Source organism: Amblyomma americanum, chromosome 11 (genome assembly GCF_052857255.1).
Source record: "Amblyomma americanum isolate KBUSLIRL-KWMA chromosome 11, ASM5285725v1, whole genome shotgun sequence".
Classification (NCBI taxonomy): Eukaryota; Metazoa; Arthropoda; class Arachnida; order Ixodida; family Ixodidae; genus Amblyomma; species Amblyomma americanum.
The window spans coordinates 19,637,917-19,662,871 of NC_135507.1; the positions used below are offsets into that span (position 1 = coordinate 19,637,917).

The 24,955-nt window shown below is 46.3% G+C and overlaps 3 protein-coding genes across 4 annotated transcripts in view; 2 read left to right on the top strand and 1 right to left on the bottom strand.

Moving 5' to 3' along the window:
- The window catches only part of aux (cyclin-G-associated kinase), a 142,832-nt gene extending 135,334 nt beyond the window's left edge, over positions 1-7,498 (top strand). For both annotated transcript variants that reach the window (XM_077642959.1, XM_077642958.1), the window contains one exon: positions 2,948-7,498. In XM_077642959.1, coding sequence (XP_077499085.1) covers positions 2,948-3,043 — 96 coding nt within the window. In that variant the 3' untranslated portion in view covers positions 3,044-7,498. The remainder of the gene's footprint in view (positions 1-2,947) is intronic.
- Positions 7,499-13,365: 5,867 nt separating this feature from the next.
- Positions 13,366-24,955, bottom strand: part of LOC144110133 (uncharacterized) — a 47,263-nt gene continuing 35,673 nt past the window's right edge. The window contains exons 2-3 of the mRNA XM_077642961.1: positions 20,418-23,099; positions 13,366-16,547 (exon numbers count right to left, since the gene is read on the bottom strand). Of these exons, the coding sequence (XP_077499087.1) occupies positions 16,406-16,547; positions 20,418-20,764 (489 nt within the window). The 5' untranslated portion in view covers positions 20,765-23,099 and the 3' untranslated portion in view covers positions 13,366-16,405. The remainder of the gene's footprint in view (positions 16,548-20,417; positions 23,100-24,955) is intronic.
- Positions 17,898-24,955, top strand: part of LOC144110132 (molybdate-anion transporter-like) — a 79,277-nt gene continuing 72,219 nt past the window's right edge. Inside the window, exon 1 of the mRNA XM_077642960.1 lies at positions 17,898-18,444. The gene's annotated coding sequence lies outside the window, so the exon portion shown is untranslated. The remainder of the gene's footprint in view (positions 18,445-24,955) is intronic.

Here is a 24,955-nt window from a genome sequence, read left to right on the forward strand (position 1 = left end):
AAGGTCTGTGCTGCGGACGGTGCGAAAACTGAGGAACCAGCTACAAAAAGCTAAAGGCTGAAGAAAAAAAAATTCTGACCGGCAAAAGTGGAGGTGGGTTCATTATGCGAATGGGTTCATAACGCAAGTAAATACGGTAATGCGTACAGTGGAACCTCATCAATTCAAACTGCGGGAGAGATCGAAAACTTGATCAAACAAAACTAAATTCAAGCTTAAAGGAAGCTTTAGCTTTTAACTTCAGATGCTGAAATTCTGCGCGAGTCGGTACATTGCGCCCGCAGGTGTTGAATTCGTACTGTTCTTGATTGTAGTCAGAGTTCGCGGGACTCATCTGTGCCGAGTGTTTCGTCCTGGATACGGAAAGAGGTAGCAGTGAAGCGCGTGGGAGGCGTACGGCTCCATGGAAATGGCGAGCGCAGGAGGAAATGGTGGTGCATTTCAAAGCGGGGTCAGCGTATCTTCAGCAAAACGCACCGTAACCCTGACTTTTCTATCGTAAAACCGTAAACAACTGGCGTTTCGATGACAGGCAGGACACCACCGCAGAGCGCATATCGCCGGATACGATGCCGATTTTGGCTCTAGTCGCTAGGCCTAACGATGAAGGCCAACGCCGACGGAGTGCTAGCTTTGGCTGTTTCTCGGTTCTTATTGTTTCGCCATCTTCGCTTTCTCGTTCCAGGTCCATCGTACTGCGGGTGCAGCGCAGTTCCCGCAGTCACGTGTTTGCTTCCCAATTTAGACTTTATCCCAACCCGTGCGTTCATCGGCGACATGCCGCGGGCAGCACAGCCAAGCCGCGCTCATGAAAGAAGTTGCCGTCCTCGTCCGTGCACATGCCACACGGCGATATTTAGTCATGAGGAGCTTTAGAATAGGAGCAATACAACTGACGCCTTCCTCCAGCATATTGGTAATAAGTTCGTGATTTTTTCGGTGAAATTTGATTTTCCGGACTGCCTGATATTTCAGTCGTTTTTGTGGTCCCTAGAGAGTCCGAAAAATCGGTCGTCGACTGTAGTACATAGTAGGGCAGTAGCAACTGTACACTTTGTTTCCTGATCACTTACATTCCTTGCGGTGGTTCAGCTAGGTTCTGCTGAACTTATTCTTCCTTAGAAACCCTGCTTAAAGATGAAAAGCGTGCCAGGTAGTGACCGCAGCACTTCGGAGCTTCACTGAGTTACGTAAAGTCGTCTCCTGCATTTCTTTTTTGCACGAAGCGTAATGAAATATTTGTTCTGCTGATGTGGCTTACTATACTGTATTTACTCAAATGTAACGCGACTGCGAATGTAACGTGAAGGGTGACATTACATGCTGCCCAGCGGGAAAAAATATAACCACGAATGTAAAACGAGGCTTAAGGACGCAAAACAAAGTACCTTTAATAGACATCGTGGCCAACATGTTTATTCATCTTCCTCGCTTTCGGAGGCCGAGTTCTCGGAAAGGGAGTCCTCCTTTTCGCTATCGAAGTCTCCCGGTAACTTCTGCCGTATCGACATTGTTCACCGCAGAGAGAATCCATTCCTCTTCATGAACGTTTGGGCCCACCTACCATGTTCACCGCAGAGAGAATCCATTCCTCTTCATGAACGTTTGGGCCCACCTACCAGATGCTCTGAACTTCCCATCTCCTGAGCAACGTCTCTAACTTTCCAACGGATCAGCTCGGCACTAACCCCCATGAGACAGTTGTGCTGCTCGACAATAAAGTCCGCCACCTTTTTCTCCAGCTCGACGTGATGGCCGTGGCGAGGCCCACGAAGTCCTTTGTGGTCAGGCTCACATTTAAAAAGCCCCTCTCGCTGCAGCCGCCATCTGCGGATGGTTGACTCGTTGAGGTCATCTTTGAGCTGCCGCAGAATTCCCGACCTCTTCAGCTAACAGGATCGCTTTTCTCTTAAAACGAGCATAGCACGAAGCGTTGCCATCGTGTGCACTGAATCAATACACCGTGAGCGACGTCACAAGAACACGACGTGACGACGCGTTGAGCGCGAGGTCGCAACGAACACAAAAAAAATGACAGAACAATGCCTTGACTTTAGATGGTTGTGGATTTGGCTTTCATGTAACCCATGTTGCCAACATAAGATCACAAAACTGCGGAAACCGAAACCAAGCTGATTGCTTTGAAATGGCTGCACCGTGGCACTGCTTTAGGCCAATCGAAGTGCGGTATTCGATTATAACGCGAAGGTAAACTTTAAGGGGAAAAAATCCGGGAAAAAACTCGCGTTACATTTGAGTAAATACGGTATTCACGACAAAAGCGTAAGAAGTAGTGATAAATGATTGCAAGTGCCTTTTATAGCAGCAGCTTGTGCCACAGCCCTGCAGTGCCAACACCGCTTCATTGCTTCCTGATGCCTCCTCACTTGCCGCTACGCACCTAGCGGCAGCTTCTGTCCCTCAGTCAAACACTCACTGATGTTTCATGACCAGTAAAAAGGTATTGAAGGACTCAGGTGAAACGCAAAGGGCGCCCATGTGCCATGCGATGTCGGTGCACATTAAAGATCCCCTGGTGGCTGAAGTTATTCCAGAGCCCCCCTCTACAGCACCTCTTTCTTGTTTCACTCCCTCCTCATCACTTCCCTCATGGTGGGGGCCAGTGATGTGTCCACTGGGGTGTGACAGTTGCTGTGCCCTTTCCTTTCCTCAAAACCAATTTTCAGTTTTCAGTTCTGAAGTGGTGCGTGCATAATGGCCAGGAAACTGGTCTCGGGGCTGAGTGTTTGGTTATAAGTACTGCAGTTGACACATGATAACTGAAATTTGAAGGGGTACTGAGCTGACCCACTGCTTTCTGATGGCAAAGGTAGGAACAATAGAGTGCTTTGACTAGAACATGGCTCCAGAGCTTCCGGACTTGGAGGCTTCGCAACTTCAGCTTTGCACACTTCCATTTCCTTCCTTCTTCTCTTTTCTTGGCCAGCTGGTGGGCACGGAGCATGAAGAGTTAGCCAAGCTCATCTTCATGGAGCTCAACGATGCCTGGAGTGAATTTGAAAAGCAACAGGGACTTGCCTAGTCTTGAAAACGGCCGGTCGCCGACCTCCTCTTCCACCCCCCTCGCACAACCTCGATGTGGTGGCGGTGGAAAACAGTCCATGGAGGTGCACATGCAAGAAGAAAAAGGAGTGGACCCACAACATCCAAGCAACATGCATGCCAAAGCAAATGGGGCTGTGACAGCAGGAGGAGCAGTGGTGTTTGCTTCATAGCCAACGGCACGAGACTTTTTCTTTTTTTTTTTTTTCAGTGCAGTTGCCGACCATTATTACCATATTTTTTTCTGGCACTTGTCATTGTTTTACCATTGTCAGAGAAAGCGACTTTCTTGTCATGACCTGGCATACACCAGCCTTGTTATATCCGGTTAACAGATTGTGTGAGGCTTGTTTTTGTGTGGAAGCTCGCATAATGCGCAGAGCTTTTGAGTCCTTGAAACCGTTCTGAACTAGTCCAAAGGCTGACCTGGCTCAATTTTGATTGACATGAAAAGATGACCGTAGCCTTGGTTTCTGGTCCTGAGCCGTTTTGAAATGCTTCTTCAATTGCTCGAAACAGGTGGGGTATGGAAAGAGATTGGATTGAGTTTCCAGGAATACTGTGGGTAGCTTGGTAGTTAGAGCAGCTTAATGTAAATCATGGTTTTACATTGGTCATACCGATTGAAACCAGTGAATGTCCAAGCATCAGAAACCACGGTTTGGCGAGCACTAAGTAACATGATACGAACATACGGAACTGGATTGCATAAAGCAGAATGCGCTGTCAGTCTGGTTTTTGCCTTTTGTTGCCGTTGTTTGAGTTCACTTGTACAGATTGCACTGCACAATTTCAGTGAATCTCAGATTGCAGAGAGCCTAATTGACAGGAAGCACACTGACCTATAATAGACATGATGGCAGCATAGCTTCGGTCAGGTTGGGTCAGTGTGAAGAGTTCAAGTGTTGTTGTGGCTCAGTACAGTGTTCAGGAAGTGAGCTCAACTGTTTGTTCTTGTTTTTGCTTGTAAATAAGCGGTTTTTGTCGACCCCCTTTTTTTGTTCAGGGTTCTCTGTAACTTCTATTCTTACTTTTTTTCTTTTCTGGTTCACTTTGAAGCAGCACACAGCACGTCTGGGCCATTATTTGCATTGTTTTATTATGTCCTCAGAGCTTCGTGGTTGCTGTTACTTTTTGAAACTTATCTCCTTTTATTTTGTTGAGGTTGTGTAGGCTGTTACAGCAGTTAAATTGAGGATGGGAGGGTTGATAGCTCTGCTCTGATCATTCCAGCACTTTTGTATTCACAGATCATTTTCATACCTACTTTTGGTTTTAGAGGGAACAAGAAAAAAAAATGCACATTTTGCTTCGTCTTTGTGAGATGAGGCTGTTTACAAAGCCAAGTCGGAAAGCTTAGGTGATATTATCAAGACAATAAATCTTGCCACTGTGTTCTCTCCTGAGTGCTTTACTATTAGTGTTTCCTTTTGCTGTGCAGTGTTTATAGATTAGTGCAGTGTGTGCTGCCTCTCTTTTTTTTCTTTTTATGTCACTAACTAGTTCTTTTAGTCAGCTTTTGCAGGCTGTCTGCTTGCTGCCTACTAACCAGCACTTTCTTGGCAGTTGGGCGGGTGCTAGTAACTTCACTTTCGTTAGGTCTGACAACACGCCCTGCGAGTCTGAGCAGTTAATTTTATGCCTTTTGTTTAAAACTCACCATTGTGTGAAGTGTTGTCAGTGTTCCAAAGATTTTATTGTTGAGTGTATTAATCAAAGTATTCTGGTTTGTACAAAGTCATTGGAGCGCCGTTGGCTCTGCTGGAGTGCGTTGAACAATGGGTTGCATTTGAGTTGTGTTACTGTTTCTCGAAGATGCATGGCATTGTCGAAGTATGCACGTTTGCATCATATGCCACGTGGCCTGGTTTGTTTTTTGAGCTTTGCTTTTTCTCAACAAGCTGAGTATTTTGAACATGCACTGTGTTTGAAAAAGGATCAAACCAAGGTCAGTGCGAAGCATTGGTCTGGCTTTGTTGTCACAAGAAGTCGATTTACGAATAGGCTCTTGAATAATTGTTAATTTGTCAATTGATTCAAAGGAACATCCAAGAGTTGGCTGCTAATTATCTAGCATTAGCTAGCCCTGGAGCTGTACTAAGTGAGGAGTGTTGCCAAAATTCAGACTGGTTTATTATTGTTTAGGATGTTTTTTTAGTTTGCATTTTAATGACATGTTGCCTTATTTTTTTAATTGTACTCGATGCTACTACCACTGCTTGTGCACACATACAGTCTGGTCCAGTACTAAAGTTAACACCTCACAACAGTATGCAAGCAGCCATCATATTCTCTTGCTGCACTGTTTGGTGTTTCCTGAATAACCTTTTTTTTTTTTTGTCTGTGTAGACAAATAGGCCTGATAGTTAGTTTTCAAGTGTGAGTTGTGTTTCCTTTTTTACTGGACTCGGCTGTACTTCTTCAATTTACATAATGAACCGTGGTGTTTGCTATAAATGTGTCACTGATCACGGAGGCAAGAAAGCACGTCGCTGTTGTGCGAGGAGGGTCGATCCAACTTAGGCGGCGTCAGTAGCAACATTTACTTCTTTCTGCAAGCAGTTCATCACTAAGCGCTGCTCTAGCAAAGAGACTTCACAGGACAGTTTAGGCTACAAGACAGGCTAACTAAGATATGCTGTGTCCTTCGCCCACTACGTTTAGAGACAGCGCAGGGTCACCTTACTGAATACTGAGGGGCTTGTGGGGTGCAACTTCGTGGCAGTATGAGAAATGCAGTTGAAATTGGTGCCTCTTCGTTGCGAAGTTTTTGCTGTGTGTTAGAACTTCCTTCATCTGGTATGACAAGAACACTGTCTCTATTGGTTCTTCATGGCACTGTGTTTGCATTGCCAGCCTGCCAAGTAACTGGAAGCTGTTTGGCCTGCGGTTGTCAGGTGGCACTAGCAGCAACTTCAGTTTGCCTTGCTTTCAAAAGACAATGCTGGCAGCACCCTTTGTGTGTCCAGCTGCCAACAGAAGGCTTTGATGATTGGTTTTGAGCAGGTGACAATGGTTGAGCTCACATTGGTCTTGAATGTGCTAGTTTGGCTTGCTGTTTACACATGGCGATAGCAACAGGTATAGCTCGGTTGGCTGTCATAAGATGGCACTGGAAGTGGTCTTACTGTGTCCAGCTGTCAACAGATGGTGTATAGTCATGACATTGATGTGGTTGGCTGTGCATAGACAACACTTGAGTTCATATTGGTCGAGTATGTGTTTATACTCCTTCGGCGTTGCCCACTCAAGATCATTTTTAAACTACTGTGGCAACTGTTTGCTGTATAGGACAAATGCACGCTGTGTGCATGTAACATTCAATCTGTCGTTGTTAGATGCATATTTGCACCCCATACCTCTGTCATTGTCCAGAGAGGTGCCTTCTGGTGGTGTTTCTTTTTTTTGATGGTGTGCACTGCTGCTTCTTGTCTTTCCTGCCATAAGCTCGTTAGCACCTCAAGACTGTAAAAAAAAAGAAATCTCTTCAGTGAGCTCGTGAGTAATAAGCAACTATTTCCGTGTGTGTGAAACGGCACGGTGAATGTACATAAGGCAGAGGTGACAACTTCTTGTTTTATCTGTGATAGAGTTGGGAAAAGCTTGTCTGTTCCTGCTGTCGAGCTTCCTACAATCATCTCGATGGTGAGCGTAGTCCCTGTATTAAGGTGATGCTTGGAAATAAGGAGGGAAGAATTTTATTTGTCCCTGTAATCGCGTTCACGCTCTGCTGGTTTCACCCTCCAAGTCGCACCAGTGTTTAATTCTAAATTCTCGTTCCACTCAGTTGGCATATTTGTCGAATGTGAGAGACATTTTCTAGGCTTTAGCAGTTTACTTTTGGAAATGATTTGACGAAGTGTGACGAAAGCGCTACTTTATTTGGTTAACAGAATGTGACTGCAGAAGCAGTTAGTTTGGTGCCTAGAATATGAGATTTTAATGATGAATCAAAGATATGTTATTAGATAGAAAAAATGACCTTGGACATTGCAATTGTTTGCCGATGGGTCCCCTAGAATAGTGAAATTTGGCTAGCGTAAATGTTACACCCTATTCATCACACCCCAAACATTCATATCAAAGGCACAACTGCCGACGCAGTGTAATGCCAAATGCTAAGCTTTGGCACCTTCACTTCACACCATTTTTCTTTGGCTACTTGTAGGAAGCTCGATGGCTGCTAGAATTTCATTCCACAAGCCGCTCGCGGACACAAAGGCTCATTGTAATCAGCTGTACTGCTTCACACTGTCTCTTTTTTCTGCTCTTATTGTTTGCTTCATTCTTGCCAGTTTTTGGTGTCAAGATAGTGTTTCTAGCGAGAGGTGTCGCTGACCGAAGATGTCTCTCTTCGTTGATGTACATATTATAAATATATACATACGTATGTGCTGTTGAAAAGTGATGAAACAATGTGAGATGTTCCAGCATGTGTATTTTTTTCTCTGCGTGGTGTGGATCTGTGGTAGTGCATTAGTGGCAAGAGCTGCCTCTGCAATGCACCACTGAGTCTATGTTTTGTAGTGGTTCGTTTCCCGATTCATTGTTGTGGATTGTAGCACGTGATTACTGACATGAATGACAGCTAAACAAGCAGCATTATTTGCCGGTTCTGCTTTATGAGGCGAAGCGGACCATCCCTTAGCAATGAAGCAAAACATGAATCATGAAATGACCAGTTACGAAAAGTATGGCCTTTGGTTCTTTCTTGAGCAAAAAAGGCTTCAGTTGAGTGCGTACTGAATGTGTTGGTGCAACCATGCTCTGGTTTCAGAGATAATTTTACACTGAATCAGTTCCATGCACTGGTTGCAAATTCGTGCGTGCTTCCTGCATTGAGTCTCATCACTTCAGTCTTGTTTTTGTATTGCATTTGGTGAGTGGGACATTTGGTTAGGTAACTATTTGTAGTGCATTCGTGGAAGTTTGTAAGGTGCCGAATTGGCTTTGCTAGCTTTACGTAAATGACATTCCAGTGTACCCACTTTTGCAGGTTCAGCAACAATGATTGCGAGCCCGGCAACACTGGAAGGCGGCTCTGGCTCCTCGTTGAAAGGACGAGCCCTAGTCATGTAGTGGAGGCAGCTTAAGCTACCCTACCTTTGTGTGCACTAAAGTTTTTGATGTGTTTGAGAAGGCAGACATGAATGATGGGTTTGAAGAACTTTTCTTTTTCAGGAAGTTTGCACACTCTGCATCAGTTTTGTTTTTAGAAGAATAGTGTGGCTAAGACAACTGCGCGAAATCGCGCATACTAGCACTATACATTTCTAGTTCACTGTACCAGTGCCAATGTTGTGCTTGTCCTTAGCTATAATGGCAGTGGCAGCCCAGTGTTGCTTAGCTTTCATCATTGGTTTTCTGGCAGGGGGGCCCACACGTGCACCTAAAGTGTACACATTGGGATGCATTTTTAGGGACTATATTTACGCTGAATTTCACTGGCAGCATTAGTTATGAAAGAAAACGCACATTCAGCCGGTTTCATCTAAGCCTTCCGAATGATGCAAAAACAGTGTCATTATTTTTTTTTGCCCAGGAATATTTAATACTCTAATGCAGATGCTAAGATGGCACTGTGCTGTAAACATTCATTCGGCGTGATTATAATTTTCTTTCCAGATATTTAGCATTGTAAATACAAATTCATTTTGAGTACACTTTTTGGTTATATTTAGTGTAGCCTGTTGTATTTGTTTGCGAACTAGGCTCTAAATTTATTTACTTGTTTTCTCGCATTTGTCAGCTGTTTCATGTCTGTTCCATTGAAGCCATAAAACAAGCTCTTTTATATGTATTTGCTAGACATTGCAGAGGTCATGGTTTGCATAGCAAAAGCTGCCAGCTGCCGAGTTCATTACAGTAATGAAGCCCCTTGTACACTTTCTGAGGACAGGAGACTGAATCCCGTAAGAGCTCTGAATATATTTTTGGACTCTTCCGACTAGCAGTGGGGGACAAGCTGCCTGATATGTTTTGCATGAAGGCCAGCAACTGCAGGTTGCACGTTTTGCATGATGGGCAGTATAGCGATGCAGACACATGATACTTGGATTGGTGTAGGCTGTGCAATCATTGTCATTTGAGCAACTGCAGCTTGAATGATAGCTTAACACTATGTACACATTGCTGATGCAGGGCTTTGCTGATAGGGCTGCGAATGATATTTTCAACACTTACCGTTAACCCACAGTAGGCATCCGATGCCGTCATTCAAGTACCGTTCAAATGCATGCTGGATATAGAGAATGGTATAGTTGCTGTGTGAGGTACACTCTTTGCTCACTAAAACGACGGTATGGGGTTGGACCTGTTGCCTGTGCTTCATGTGTCCATTTGGCAGCTGAGTTGTTGGCGAATTGAGTTCTTCCATGCGAATACTGGAAATTCGGCTGGCAATTGGTTGCCACCTGGAAATGGGGGCATTACCAGAGACAAGGAGGAGGGTTTGGCCTATATTAGGCTGCAGAAGCAAATTCCAACTACCACTGCTTGGTTTGTTTTTTTGGGGTGAGTTTTGTACATGTGCCATGCTTGGAGATACATGCTGGCTCATGGTGAACGAGTCGTCTGCATGTACATACCGGGCTTTCTGCTTGTTTGTGCAACATTCGATGTTATGCGTGCTGCACGTACTTAAGTCACGGCACTATTGAAGCGACGTATTTTGGTTCTCTTTTGTCGTCTCCACTCGATGCATATCAGTACATGCACAGATATCCGGATACATTCCGCATGTGTGCTACGCCCAAAGTGAGAGGTTCGCCTTGTGGGTGTGAATGTGTTTTCTGCTTTTCAAACCCTAAAGGCGCTGGAGCAATGTAATCTTCCTTGCTTGTGAGTAGATGACTGCACAGTGCAGAGTACACATTTGCTGCAGTTAGTGTAACTCTTCTGTTTTTAATTGTCGGTGTCGTGTAGCTAATTGGTTGCATGTACAGGCAATGAGAAACACTGAGGCCTTTCGCTTAGAAAAATAGAACAAGATCGAGTGCAGCTTCGATGCACTGTCAGCTAGAGATTATGCAAGCATACCAATTAAGTGAGATCCCTTTCACTCGCAAAGTGTTAGGCTTTCAGGAAATAGCGATAATTCAGTTTGTTAAACATGGGACACCTGGATATGTGATGGTGAAAGAAATTAGACTGAACAGCTAGAGGACCACCATTGCACTTTTTATTTTTGTCCTTGTGGTAATCTGATGTGTTTGGCAGTTTCTACAGTAGATGAGAGGTTGTAGCGTCGACTGAGTGCATTGAATTATTCAGCCAATAATTGCCACAGTGGAGCAAACCTACATGACGGTTAGGAATTGGAAAGGATTTAAAATGTGGACAGAGACAGTAGCTAAAGTTTATGTTTAGAGAGAAAAATTATTTTGTTGCAGACATGCGAGCCAATTTGCCTGAAATGCTCGCACTTATGAAGGAACATGCACATTCTCCATGGTATCGATACAAAGTAAACCCTTGCTGGTAACTGTACATAAACCATTCATGGAAAATTTTCGGTGACTTAACTGAAGTTTGACGCTTCAGTTTGCTCCTGTTTGGGTTGCAAGCTTAGGACTTGTGCGTATGTAGCCAACTCCTAAGCTTTTTATTTCAAATCAACGGCTGTGGTTTTGCTCAGTGCCAGCACTGAGTGCCTTTTGGACGCTGAACTTTGAGGACGCTTCTCTACCTATTGGGCTCAGCACAGCAACTGTGTTGCACTTGCAGTTAAATGGTTTGACTTAGGCCCCTGACGTCGTGTGTGCCGAGCCACTATTCTCCCGCAATCACTTCTGGGAAAGCCAGACAGCCAATGAACCTTCTTCCAGTGTCAGATATCTCTAGCGGCCTCCAGGTGAGCTAGGCGTGCTAGGCCAGCTATGGTCTCTGCTGCTTCTGCAAAAAATTCCTTTACAATGGAAGGGTGGGCGTCCTTTCAGGCAATGATTAAGTGCAGTGCTGTCTCCGTCTAGGGAGAGCAGACAGGTGCGAGTCATCTGTGGACACATTTGCTTCACTGTATGTTCTCGGAGCTGCATGTTATCTGTTCAGAAATTCATACAGTATCCGTTCAAACTTTGTTCAATATTCTATTAAAAAATGCTGGCAAAAGAGACTGTGTCATCTTCCCAAGCCTGGTTTCGTGTGGGCCATGCACACACCTGCATGTACCTCTAAGATGCTAGCACTGCATATAATTATTTTCCCGTAGTTCATTGCGTCGTGGTCGCACAAGACCTAGTGCTTGTGGAAAACTGCATGCAGCCATTTTCGCTGGTAGATTCTGTCCAAAATGGTGGATGAGGAGACTTGCCGCATGTGCAGAACGCTGCTAGAAAAGGGTTCATTAAAAGGTCCCTGAAAAGGGTGTTTGAGATTGTCTATAAAATGCTCTCATTATGGAGAGTACAGGCCGAGGAGCATTCATGTCGCATACAAGACCTCAAAAGCAAGCCGATCATTTACGATATAATTTTTAAAACTCCCGCTTCCACGCCTAGTGGCGACCTGTGGTGCTGTGCTGGGCTTTTTGCCTGAATCCGTGCTCGTTACATCAGCAGCAGACTGCTAGCATTGGTTCGCATGCGTCAGCAGCCGGCGGGGGGGAAGGGGGGGGGGGGGGGGGGGCAAGGCGAGTGCGAAGGGTTGGCGGAGGAGCGTGCAAAAAGTGACGAGAGGAGAGGGAAAGGCGCGAAGATGCGGAAATTCAAATTTTGACTACAGATAACTCAGCTTCCACAAATCACACCTAAAAATTTCTTGCTGGAGGATATTTGTGAAGTGGCGTCCTTTAACATCCTAGGCACATCGCATCTTTGTTTAGACCCGCTTTCACAGCCCCTTTAAGGTTTATTGGCTCAGAAGCCCAATGGGCCTATTTAGTTAAGTTTAAAATCGGTGCATGTGGTGCCTTCTATGTTTTGTGGCTCGTCCATTTTGCGCTGTTTTCCACCATTATGTGCCAACCACCTCCCCTGTTGTCGACTGAACGGCGTGCAGCGCTGACATGGATGGATACACTGCCTGTTTTTCCTCCTTTCTTTTGAAATGTGCAGTGCAGTACAGCAACCTGCGTGTTAATTCCGGCACCTATAAAAAATTCTATGCCGCTGGTTCTTTGGCGCTGAAATTTTGCTCAGAAGTGGAATTTTTTTGTTGTCTACTTCATACGCTAACGCATTGCCTACCTTATTCCGTCGACGAAAATACCTAAGGCACTATTGTCGTCTATGGGTCAAACGCTAGTATTCCTGAAAACAACTGATTAATGTAATTATGTCGCCATATTCTTATGTTTTACACCTTCCTGGAAGATGGCAGCATATTTTTGTAGGCCTAGGGCTACCTGAACCTTATACATTTCTTTGAGTACCAGGCTTTTTGATTTCTACCGTGCGGTCGAACCTGATATAAGACCTTTACACCGAGGGAGGGACGTTTTGAAATACCTCCTCTGTGGACTGCTGCAAACCGGTTCCGCTGCCGCTTCCACCGTTCTAGTGCCAGTTGCACACAGCAGACTAACGAGCAATAATGGCGGCGTCCAAGGAGTCCTTATTGGAAGCAGACTTTACAATGCCTTAACCATATGAAATTTGAGCTCCAGCGAAGGTGTGGCGTAGAGGTTTTTTAGCCGGCATCGCCGGGTACTCAAGAGCTGACAGAAAAGCAACCAGGTGCATTATCAATCGTGTTTGAAGGAGTGGTTTTGAAACCTTGCAAAGCCTTTGTCGCTGAAACTTCATTTTCAAGCCAGTTGTGTTGTGCCTTGATTTAAGACTCAGCTTGCAGTATATTTAGAGCCATATGCACTGAAATTGCATATATATTTTTGTTTGCCGTGACATGTTCTTGGACCTGCGTTTGTGTGTATATAGAGCCGAACGAAAGCGTAGTCAATGGAAGAATAAACTATGTGTGGGATATGACGTCACTGCTTGTTTCACAGCGATTTTTCCCCCGAGTATTTATTCAAGGAAAAAAAAATTGTTTTGTCATAATTGTTTAACGAGATGGCCAATTAAGGTGTTGAAACTTATCATAGCGCAATTCGGTTCCTCAAGTCGCAAATTGCGCATGCGCAGATGGCAGTGAAAGGCCAGGTGTGGGCACACAACTCTGCAGCCGTAGTTGGGTCCTTGCGCAAGGGGATCGTGGTAGTGGATTGCACTATGTTAAATCTCTCTGTATTGGGCAAGTGTAATGACAGGCAGTTTTTTTTATTCTGATGGGAGTCGTTCGTTCGTGGTTTCACAACGAACGTTCATCACACTCGTCACACATGCAAATGCAAAACACCGCTCAGTAACAGTTTAAACGGATTTATTCCTCTGTCTGCATTTGTATATATGTACATACATCCAGAGTCATGATATGTATACTGTGCTCAATTCATTGGGCTCTGTCAAAATATGCCATAAATTCAATAAACTTGTTCCAGTGTGCACGCAGTTAGAGCGGGGTATACAAGATCCGCAAAATTCCGCGCACAACAAACGGTAGCATGCTTAGACTGATGCCACAGCTTCTTCGACGATAGGATGACGTCACCTCTTGGCACGGCCAACGAGTCAACGGCAGTGCCCAGCGTTCACGATTATCAAGCCTGTCAGCTACCTTTTTTCTTCTGTACATGCGTCATATATTTCACACAGCCCATTCACTGAGGTCTTGTTGACGCATATTTGACGAAATTTACAAACACTGTCAAGCGGAAGTAGATACACATCCAAAAAGCAGGGCTAAGTATGCTGTGTCATGGTATACAATGTTCATGTTCAGTCCCCTATGGCACGGCTGGTGCTTGTGGTCTGGTTGGTCAGCGGAAATGCATGGATACAACGTTCCGCATACTCTATGGCCCCTCGGTTTTTTGTTTTGTCCCTCACTTCAAGACATGTGGCATCGTGACTTCGTGCGGCACACCCACTTGCCTGTATAAAATGCACCATATGGGACCGTTAGCTCGAAGCAGATGTACTAGAAGTATTGTAACCTGGGCTCTAAAGGACGCCTGAATGGTTCTGAGAGTAAGTGAAATTGGCTTATTTTAAATGGATCCTGTGCTTTTATGCCTGGTGTTCTTGTTTCAAAGGCTGTGTATTTTACTGCTGGTGTGAGTAACAACTCTGGGTGAACACTAGACAGATATGTCTATATAAAGATGGCTTCCAAGGACATAATCTTGATAAATCACTGATATGGAGGATGGCCTTATGCTTGTAAAATCCCACTTAATGCGATTTATTGCCATGGAAATTAAACGCGAGGTGCACGAATAAGGTGTTCGAGGCGTCTTGCCATGTAAAGCGCATCTTTCCGCTGACAATAGGTTGCGAGGTGCGTGTGTGCGGTCAGTCCTCTGCCTTTAACAAACATTTCAGCTGTGACATTTCAAAGCGGATAGCTTGTTTCAGTCAGCAAAGTTTCGTGTTTTGTGAGTGGTAGCCTAAGCTCCTTAAGCACATGGCACCTAACGTAACTAATATAGCTGATCCTTAGGTACTGCTCTGATGGAGTCGTGCCACCAGCCACAACTGTGCAGTGTTCCCTTTAAGGCCTGACTGTGCAGGAATATGCAGCATAGATATTTGAAGAAGATATGAAGTTGATGTTGAAATTTTATGACTCATAAACAGCAATGGCCGAATAGCGCCAAGAACAACTTTAGTGGTCAGCACAGGTCTTTAAATTTCGGAGTGGGTTCTATGAGATGTTATATACTTTCTCACAAGAAGCTAAAATTTGTGGAAGAAGTAATGAGCTGTTGGAGGTAATTACATGAAAACGAATGGATATAGGTAGTTAACTTAGGAAACTGCTAAGCCCTGTTTGCTATGTCACCACTGTCGATTTACGTATAGGCCATTTCGGTCTCTGTCAACGGGCATAAGCAAGTTTGAAGCTTTCGGCTGCTAGCAAAACATGTCTGTGAACTGTTCTCAACGGTGCCTTGCAGACATGTTTCCACACATCACGCAGACCAACGAAAAACATTGGTATGGTATTTTTGTACAGCTCTACTAAAGCACCGCACTCCAACTGGGGGATGGCCCAGTTACAAATGTTCAGTTTTAATAGATCAAGGTTTCTGCACCCGCAAGGACCAGAAGAAGAGAGTATTAGCATAGTGGAAACGTATTAGTGGAGATCTGTAGCGGATTAAAGTAGGCATATACGATAATACATAGTTTTCAGCGACGTCATAGCTGTCACCATCTCTGGGTCCTGAAAGCGCAGCGAAAGCCTTGGTGTTTACCCGCCCATTGTCAACCGGTTCCCGCGTACACTGGAAGCTAGCCACAGTCTCCAAAGATGGCGCTCGTGATGTCACGTGAGAACTAGACGTCTCCGATATGCTAAAACTCCACTAAAATGGTCTTCAGCTCATGGTTGACACAATTCGTAAAGTACAAGTTACACTGAAGCTGCTAAGCACGGGAGGACTGAAAGCATGCGGAATGTATTAACAGTGTATGCTTTCGACACAAGTGGACAAAATACTATATGCAACACAGAAGCGTGAGTGTCAAAAATGTATACAGATTCTTAAACGCTCCTCAGATATCTTCGCTGACCAAGTGCAATGGCATACCCTTCAAAACATTGATGCCACTATGACAAAAATGTTGCTTTTTTTTGGGAACAGCATGTGTATGCAGTGCAAAACCACCAGCTGAGTGTGCAAGGGGTCAGATTTTCACGACAAAGTTGGAATGCAACAACTTCAACGAGGCTTTGCCTGTGGCGCGGAACAAACTGCGTCGCCGGCAGGTGTCTCGGGGTTTTTACGTAATTGCGCACAACGCCGAGAACCAGGGCGAATTCGGTGCACTAGACTGTCCACAGCACTGGCATCCATGCCTTTGATCGATCGTGCACTTCACACAAAAGTGATCACTCGGAGAGAGAGCCGACAAAATGATGGGTGTGACAGCTTGCCGTTCACACAGCTGCGTTTGTCTCTAAGTGTACAGGATGTGTGCATCTTCACTGTGAATGTGGAGTAGTAAACGAACGACGCTCGTCTTGGGGCCTGCAGCTCCGTATTGGGTCTTCCGAGTCATCTGTCTCAAGTTGATAACCGTTGATAAAAGACTCTTGGTGATGTGTCGCTCATATTTTAGTATTTGAGGAGTCCTCGAAGAACACCGGCCAGGCCAGTGTCCAAAGCCGACGAGAAAACCATGCAGGCCATCTTCCAACTTCCCGGCAATTGGCTGTAGGCTCCGGGACTTCTAGCCCACCAGACAGTGTGGCCTGCTTCTGGTGTTGTTGAAGAGCAGCGGTCCAGTTTAGTCTAGTGATGCCGGGAAGTCTTCTAGAAGAAGGCCCTGGCCGGCCGTCATACGAACGTCACTTTGGAGCCTACGTGGGTTGTTTGCGGTATGGCGTTGACAGTGTTCAGGGCCTGGAGCGCCAGCCGGTTTGCCAGGCGCGCTCGGTTCGTGGCGTTCAGGTACTGCTCGTGCGCCGCGTTGATGTACCTGGACACAGAAAATTGCCACAAGTGTTCATGTTTTGCTAAATAAAGTTGTAGAGTTCAAGACTGATAAAGGCTGACACGAGAACATTGTGTTCCGGACATTATATGTGCCGAGATCTTTGCTTTGGAGATGGGAATTATGCACGCAATAAGAATGCATCTTAAATTCTTGGCCTTGAAAAGAAAATTGGCGGTGGTTTTGCTCTGGTTAAACCTGGAGTGATGCGATAGCTACAGCTGGCCGAGTGGAACTTGGCCACGTGACGAACCGCGTGATCAGCCACGGCGCCGGCAGCTGCTCCGCACCACGTGACAGGGTGGCAGCGCAGCCACGCTGAAGGCTCTAAATGCTACCGTAATGTAGCTATCGCTACAAAAATAAAGTTTTGGTTGGCTTGGTTATGAAGAGTGTTGCAAGTAAAAACTAAAGATCTTACTCTGAACTAAATTTGTGGGAAAGATATCGGAGTTCCCAGCAATCTGCAGCTTGCAGTAACTCGATCGCCTACAGCGTGGTGACGCCTTGCTCACTTTAATCTGCCATGTTATTTAAGATAACTTGGAGCTGTCAGCAGAGGGTGACGCAACTAATTATAAACCTACAGATAAAGCGGTGGAGGGCATAAATATGGTTGAGCACGAGTATATAAATGCCTAAAATACGGTAAAGGCCCGAGAGTAATGTGCTGTGCGCATTTTAGACATGAAATGCTCGTAGTATTTTTCTTGACATCTGTTAGACTGCAGTTATTCGAAGACTGTACACGTTTCCTTCACATATGGCATAGCCACTTCCCTGCTTTCTTGTCTGCTGCCTGTCACAGAAGCGTGTAGTCGCACGGACGCACTACAGCGCTAACAGCCTATTTCTTGAACTTGTCGAGGATGCGGCCAGGTCGGCAAGCTTTCCGTCATTTAATATCACATCAATCGGAATGCTACCAGCGGAGCGCGTGACTGCGTCTGGCTGTCGCCATCAGAGAGAGGCGCGCTAATCCGGTTATTGATAGTTTTGCTCCTATTTTCTTTGACCTTCATTGTCTCGGTTTGCCACTGGAGCGGCACAGTCACACTTTCCACCGATCTTAATTTGCTCAGGGCGGTTTCGCTGGTGGCACCGACTGTGGCCCGCGTGGATGAAGCGAGCGCTCTAAGCTCCCCGGCCTGCGCAGCGCTTTCATTTCGCTTCCATCGTCGTCGTGCTGTTATCAGCGTCTGGTTGCGATGCGAGCAGTGAAAAAGACCGGTCGGTTTGCGGTCGGCGTCCGACGCGACAGTTCCTTAATAGCTTGTTTCTGGTGGGCGCAGCTTTATCGCCACTAGAAAAGCTGAACCCCGGAATCGAACATTCACGCGTCAGCGTGCGGCCCGAAAAGAAAGCGCGAATCGTTTCTCTTTGCCCTCACGGTGTGGATCGGCGCGTCAGTGCAAAGGAAATGGGTCGTCCACTGTCCACAATTCCCAGAATTTTCCAGACATTCTGCGATGAGGGACTGCTCGGAAACTTGCCCCGTGGGCACAGACAGCATGACTGCCTACAAAGGTGAAGTCCTACTTATTGTGGCCGCTGCAGCAGACACCCATCATTGCGGCTCGTTGGGTAAACGGCACTTTTAAATTGTGTGCCAGCACGTCAACCATTAGGCGTCGTCTACACGAGGCTGTTTTGTGAAGCCGTGTACCGTTGCAGAATCCAGCGGTCTCGGAAGCAAATAGAAAAGCAAGGCTTGTTTTCTTGAGACCATACATCGGGGTCTACGGAGAACTGGTGCTGCTTGATGTCCCCTGACGAGTCAACGTTGTCAACTCATTGGGACCCCTGTGAGCGAATTTGGAGAAGCGACAACACCAGACGTGCCCTTCCTGCCACGTGTGCGTGCCGACTTGCCATATATGAGGTGAGACTGCTTTAATGCAATGACCAGCATATGGAGTATCGCGACGCGAAAAGAACCCTTCGTTCTGGTCTTGATTCACGCTATCGGTCGGCCTTTATTCGTTCACTGCGCAACCAGACGCTGATAGCACGCCGCGTATAGATGCAAAATCAAAGCGCTGCAGGCCAGGGAGCTAAGAGTGCTCGCTTCATCCACGCTGTCCACAGCCGTGGCCGCCGGCGATACCGCGGTGCGCAATTCATGATAGGTGGAAAAAAATGCACGGGGCGCTCCAGTGACAAAGCAAGAAAACTAACGTCAAGAAGAACAGAAGGAAAACTATCGCAAACCGGATGCGTGTGCATATCTCTGATGACGACAGGCAGACAGCGTAAAATGGAATTCTTCACGCGCGCCGCTGTTGGCATTCCATTTGACGCCGATTGTACGAGCATCGAAGAGGAGTTTCTCGTTCTGCCTTAACTCTTGCGAACTTCGCCGCACGCCACCTCAAGCATGCCCGCCGCGGTGGCTCATATATAATTGTAATTGGTTATGGGGGGAAAGGAAATGGCGCAGTATCTGTCTCATATATCGTTGGACACCTGAACCGCGCCGTAAGGGAAGGGTAAAAGAGGGAGTGAAAGAAGAAAGGAAGAGAGGTGCCGTAGTGGAGGGCTCCGGAATAATTTCGACCACCTGGGGATCTTTAACGTGCACTGACATCGCACAGCACACGGGCGCCTTAGCGTTTCTCCTCCATAAAAACGCAGCCGCCGCTGTGGCTCAGAAAATTGGAAATGAAAATTGGTTTTTAGGGAAAGGAAATGGCGCAGTATCTGCCTCACATATCGGCCGACACCCGAACCGTGCCGTAAGGGAAGGTATAAAGGAGGAAGTGAAGGAAGAAAGAAGTGCCGTAGTGGAGGGCTCCTGTATAATTTTGACCACCTGGGGATCCTTAACGTGGCTAAGGCGCTCGTCTACTGATCGGAGTACCCGTGTTCGAACCCGGCCGCGTTTTGATGGAGGCGAAACGCAAAATGCGCCCGTGTGCTGTGCGATGTCAGTTCACGTTAAAGATCCCCAGGTAATCGAAATTAAATTATTCCGGAGCCCTCCACTACGGCACCTCTTTCTTCCTTTCTTCTTTCACTCCCTCCTTTATCCCTTCCCTCACGGCGCGTTTCGGGTGTCCACCGAGATATGCGAGACAATTACTGCGTCATTTCCATTCCTCAAAACCAATTTGAACGAGGACCCGCGTGCCTGTAGGACACCGTAAGAGCACAGCTTGACCAGTCTTATCGACGGAAGTCTCGCGGGAAATGACATTTAGCGTGTTCATTAGCCAATACATACATCCATACGGATGCATTCACATGGTTCATATGTCTGCTAGCCATTACACGCCCACGAGTTCCAAAAGACTGTCCAAGTGATGAACCAGTCTCGCCCGGGAACTTCACATGTGAAAAACCCTTAGGCAATCCTCGGTGGGTCGTTTGAATGCGTTAGAAGATAAACGTTCGTTGTATCTGGGCATGACACACTGAATTCCGCTATATCCGTGTTAGTAAACTCGGGTTCTTTATATTCGAGGTCCAGACATGAAAGTCCGTTATAACCGAAGTGGTGTATTTAGGTCCGGTATATCTGAGGTTAAGGCACTAAACCTCTTTATACCCGAGGTGGCAAGCTATGGGTCGTTATATCCAAGTTCGTATAGGTAGGTAGTGTAGTAAGTTCGTTCGTGCACTTTCCACTGGCTACTGACAGACGGCAGTTGTCGTATCCGCTTGCACAGACCCTTCAGACCCTTCTAATGCCAGCACATTAATAAAATACGGAAGCAATGACCCCAACGCTACATTTTGACCAGTACGCAAGCTGTCTTTGCTTAGACGAGCTACGACAGCCATTGTGAATGCTACGTTGCGCCTAGCCTCGACACAATTACTGCTAGAAACGTACGAGGAGCCGAATGTGCTGACCTGCGGTACATCTTGCACTCCTCCTGTTCCTTGGCCTCCTGGCGCATGTAGCGTATCATCATGAACCCGATGCCGAATGAGTAGAAGAACAGCACCACCACGATGTAGAGCAGGGCCTGGCGCTGGCTCGCCTCGGACTCTCGGTCGTCGACCGCGGGTGACCCCGTGGCCGAGGCACCGGACCACAGGTCGTCCTCCGGGCCACGCGACCCGTTCGACGAGGGTGAGGAGGAAGACGAGAGGTTGGCCGTCAGCGAGAGCAGCAGCCGAGTCATGTTGTGGCAGTGCACGTCTATGGCTGAGGATGGAGGTCCGCGCTGGACGCTTCGAGGCTGCACCGGAGCCATTCGACGGCGTCTCCGCGCGTCGAGCCCACAGACCCGTACCCTTACTCCGCTCGAAGCCTGTCTCTAACTGGCTTCCTTTCAAGTCGCCTTGCCTCTTGCCTCGGAAGCAGAACTGACCCTTTCTGATACGAAGCCTGAGGCTCAATCTTTAAAGATAGGTAGAACTCGTCCTGGTCATTGTGTCTGAATTCCAGAAGCTCATTTCCTTAAGCCAGTGCCTGTCTTCAAGTCCTTTTGCCTACTTAACTTTAGCACTCGTGAAACTGAGCGGCTTTGCTGGGAAATTAAGGCCAAGATTAGAAGCTGATTTGTGGAGAATGGTCACTTCTTCACGGACTTTATTTAAGAAGCGATTCCAGTGGTCTAGTTCCTCATGCCGAGTCGGAAGGCTTCGCGCAGCGCTCTGTTTGGAATTGTGCCGTCTAGCTTTGTATCCTTCGGTGGGCGTGTCTGTGTTTTGTGTGTGTGCTACTACGAATTCTGGAACGACTTAACAGATTCCCAACTAAGTACTCTCAAACTTGGTGCTCTTTCAGACCAAGTCTTGAGCCATATGCCTCAAGTTTCGAGCTTAAGGCAAAAGCTTCCCTTTGTCCTATAGCTCAGCCCTTCTTTGGACCTCAGTGCCTTCCGTACCTTGCTGAAAAAACATCATCAGTGGATGTTTTTATCCACAAGATGTACATTACAGCTACACTGTTCATGGCCTTGTGGTACAACAGTGATGCACTACAGGCGCCTGGAGGCGCTGATCTTCTATCGATAGGTGATTGACTCGAGGATTAGGGTTGGTCGTCTTGCCAACTGTACTCAGCTGCTTGACGTGGCCTTATAAGGCGCGGCCAGCGCGACGCTGTTCACGTACGTCCGGTTTGTCGATATGTCTTGGTCATCTTCTTACATGGGCGAGTCGGCAGTGCTTTTTGTGCAGCCAAGGCTTATAGCTACAGTGTGAAGTGTTTCGAGCTTTTTTTAAACGTTGAGGTTGCGTCTGGGTACACGATATATCAACTAACCTCGAGGTTTCCTGGGTCTGATGCTGTTTTGCGATGGTTAGGATGCTGTTTAAGGTAAATCTATGGATCCTTGACTAACCCTAAGTGAGCCGATTTCGCCCGCGTTTCTTTCTGCATCAATTTGAACGCTTTAATTTGGGCTATCCGAACTCTGGGAGTTAAAACTAACACTGAATGCAGCTAATATAAAGCATGTCTTGTGATGATGGAACTAACCTCGCTGAAGCTTATGTGGCCTGTCGTCAGTGCCAGAAAGAGTGTGACTGCGTTCTACGTAATATTTTGTAAAAGCTTGCTGTGGTCCGTGTCTTGAGCTTTGATCAAGATAAGCGACTTGCTTTAGCAGGCCTCTATTCAGTGCATCCGATCTGCGCTGAGCATAGCGGATAGTCACCGGCGAGTCCCTGCAGGCATTCTATTTGTGGTCCCCAAGAAGGAAGGCCTTAGTGCTTGACACTGAGGTTTAAAAAGATATTTTTTTTTTGCTAGCCTTGGAATCTGCTGTGCTTGTTTCAAATACGGGTCTTGTTTTGCGTTGGAGTGGAGATGTATTGCTTTTTTCCTAGCAGATATGTGGTTGGTCAAGTCCAAAGTGGCGACCCAATACAGTGTCGGTTAACAATTACTAACAGCGCAAACTCGCAATAAGAAATTACATCGCACTAACGCCCATTCACTTTGGATTTTTAGCGCGGAGAATGCTGTTATGAAAAGCTGATATCTAGATTCGTTTTAAATTTCGGTATCTAGCTCCATGGTGGCTCCCGAGATAAACTGTCTTTACTCCGAGTCGTGTTCCTGCGTTTTTCTTGTTTTTGCAATTAGTTTTGTTTACCGAATGATTGAATGCCAATGCAGCACGGCAGTGACTCGAGCGTCGAACTGGTGCAAAATCGATTAAGTTTACTGCTTCCCGTATTGAATTACTAGAATAGAGCTTTGGCAATCAGTTCTTCCTGTCTTATCTTCTATGAACACCTTATATTGTCTTTGTATTGTGATAACGTGTTGACTAACTACTGCTTAGCGACGAGTCTTGTTGAACGCTGATTGTTTCCAAACTGCCGACGATCTAAATCGAATGCAGCAGCCCTGTTGAGCTCTTATGATCGGCTGATTATCGTGTGATCTACTCCGAGGGCACTTCGCGATAAGATTGTCGACACGGAAACGCTTCTTGTCGCTTGATAGCTGGTTCAATAGCGGAGAAAGTTTTGTTGAGTGGAGAAGGGAATATGGTCAGCTGTATCGAGAAACAAATCCAAGTTTTTCGCCCCAAGTCTGTTCCTTCGGACGGATGCTCTTGCTTGAACCGGTTCCTGCGAATGGTGAAAAGAAAAAAAATAGAAGTTACGCAGTGCATTAGGGAAACACGTGATAAGCACTGTCAAGGCAACCCTGTTATTTTTTATTTCAATTTCATCATCATTATTTTCGTCCTGACTTTGCAACGAAAGACGACAAAACGAAAGGAACAATTAATAGAAAGAAAGAACGGCAGGAAGGAAGGAAATGAAAGAAAGAAAAAGAAAGGAGGAAACAGCGTTGCAGCTGCGAGGAAGTCTGATTACTCCTTATAATTGCTTTCGCAGTGCGCATTAATCTACAATGAGAGATACGAAAACAAGAAACTCAGAATTTTACTGGTAATTAGGCTTTCCCTCCAAGCGGTTTTAGCACTCTAGCGAGGTCAGCGGGGATTGAACTTTTTTTTTTGAATAAATAAACCCTCGCCAGAATTTTACCGGCAGTCGGCATGGAAATCAACAAAAATTTTCGCTAGGGACATGTATAAAACTCCAGTTAAAAACATAGAATGGCGAAGCTGGCTGGACGGCGAAGGACTATCGTCGTCACTTGAGCGCAGCTCTTTGTGAAAGTAGGGAGCGAGCTAGCCCGTCAAGAAGTGTTAAATCAGGGCTCGACCATACAGCGAATACAAATTCTAGCGTAACATAAACATTTTAAAGTTTCTGGACTGCACCTCTTTGTCGCCCTTTGAGATGCACTGCTGCTGTGCTGCTGTAGTGGTTGCCGTTGGCCTGATATGTTAATTGCACACACACACACACACACACACACACACACACACACACACACACACACACACACACACACACACACACACACACACACACACACACACACACACACACACACACACACACACACACACACACACACACATATATATGCGTTATGTGGATATGTGTAATACATAGTATGTATGAATGTATAATGTACAGTACTCACGGATTGAAATAGGACATTCGGAGCGCGTGGCCGTCGCTTCATGGAGCGCCGCCCGTAGACGCTCATGGAACCAAGGTGGTGCATTGTGGTATGGCGTGAGAGGGAGAACATCTACAAAGCAGAATTGTTCCTTCCAGTAGCCAATCAGCCGGCCTGTGGTTTACCACATGCCTGCGTGGCACTGCAAGGCTAGCGCTCCGAATGTCCTATTTCAATCCGTGAGTACTGTACATACATACATACTACATACATACTATGTATTGCACATATCCACATAACGCACATATACAAAATATATCTACATACGTAGATATTCGACAGTAATTTAAATAATACAAAAATGTGCTGGTTTACTGGCCTGCCTTGGTACAGGAAAACTTGCAAAAGGGCAGTTACATGGAAGACAAGAAGAAGGCAAGTTTTTTCCGTGGCAGTGTTGGTAGTAGGTGCACACATTATGGCGCCTTGGAGCTCGAGAGACAAGCCCAACTTGCACACCTGCTCGGGGGGTGCGGACCGCTTCTGTCGACAACACGTATCTGCCCTAAAGTATTGTCACCCGCCGCGGTGGCTCAGTGGTCAGGGCGCTCGACTACTGATCCGGAGTTCCCGGGTTCGAACCCGACCGCGGCGGCTGCGTTTTTATGGAGAAAAAACGCTAAAGCGCCCGTGTGCTGTGCGATGTCAGTGCATGTTAAAGATCCCCAGGTGGTCGAAATTATTCCGGAGCCCTCCACTACGGCACCTCTCTCTTCCTTTCTTCTTTCACTCCCTCCCTTATCCCTTCCCTTATGGTGCGGTTCAGGTGTCCAACGATATATGAGACAGATACTGCGCCATTTACTTTCCTTCAAAAACCAATTATTATTATTATAAAGTATTGTCAACGAACCGGGCGGTCAGCATATGTTATGGCTAAAGA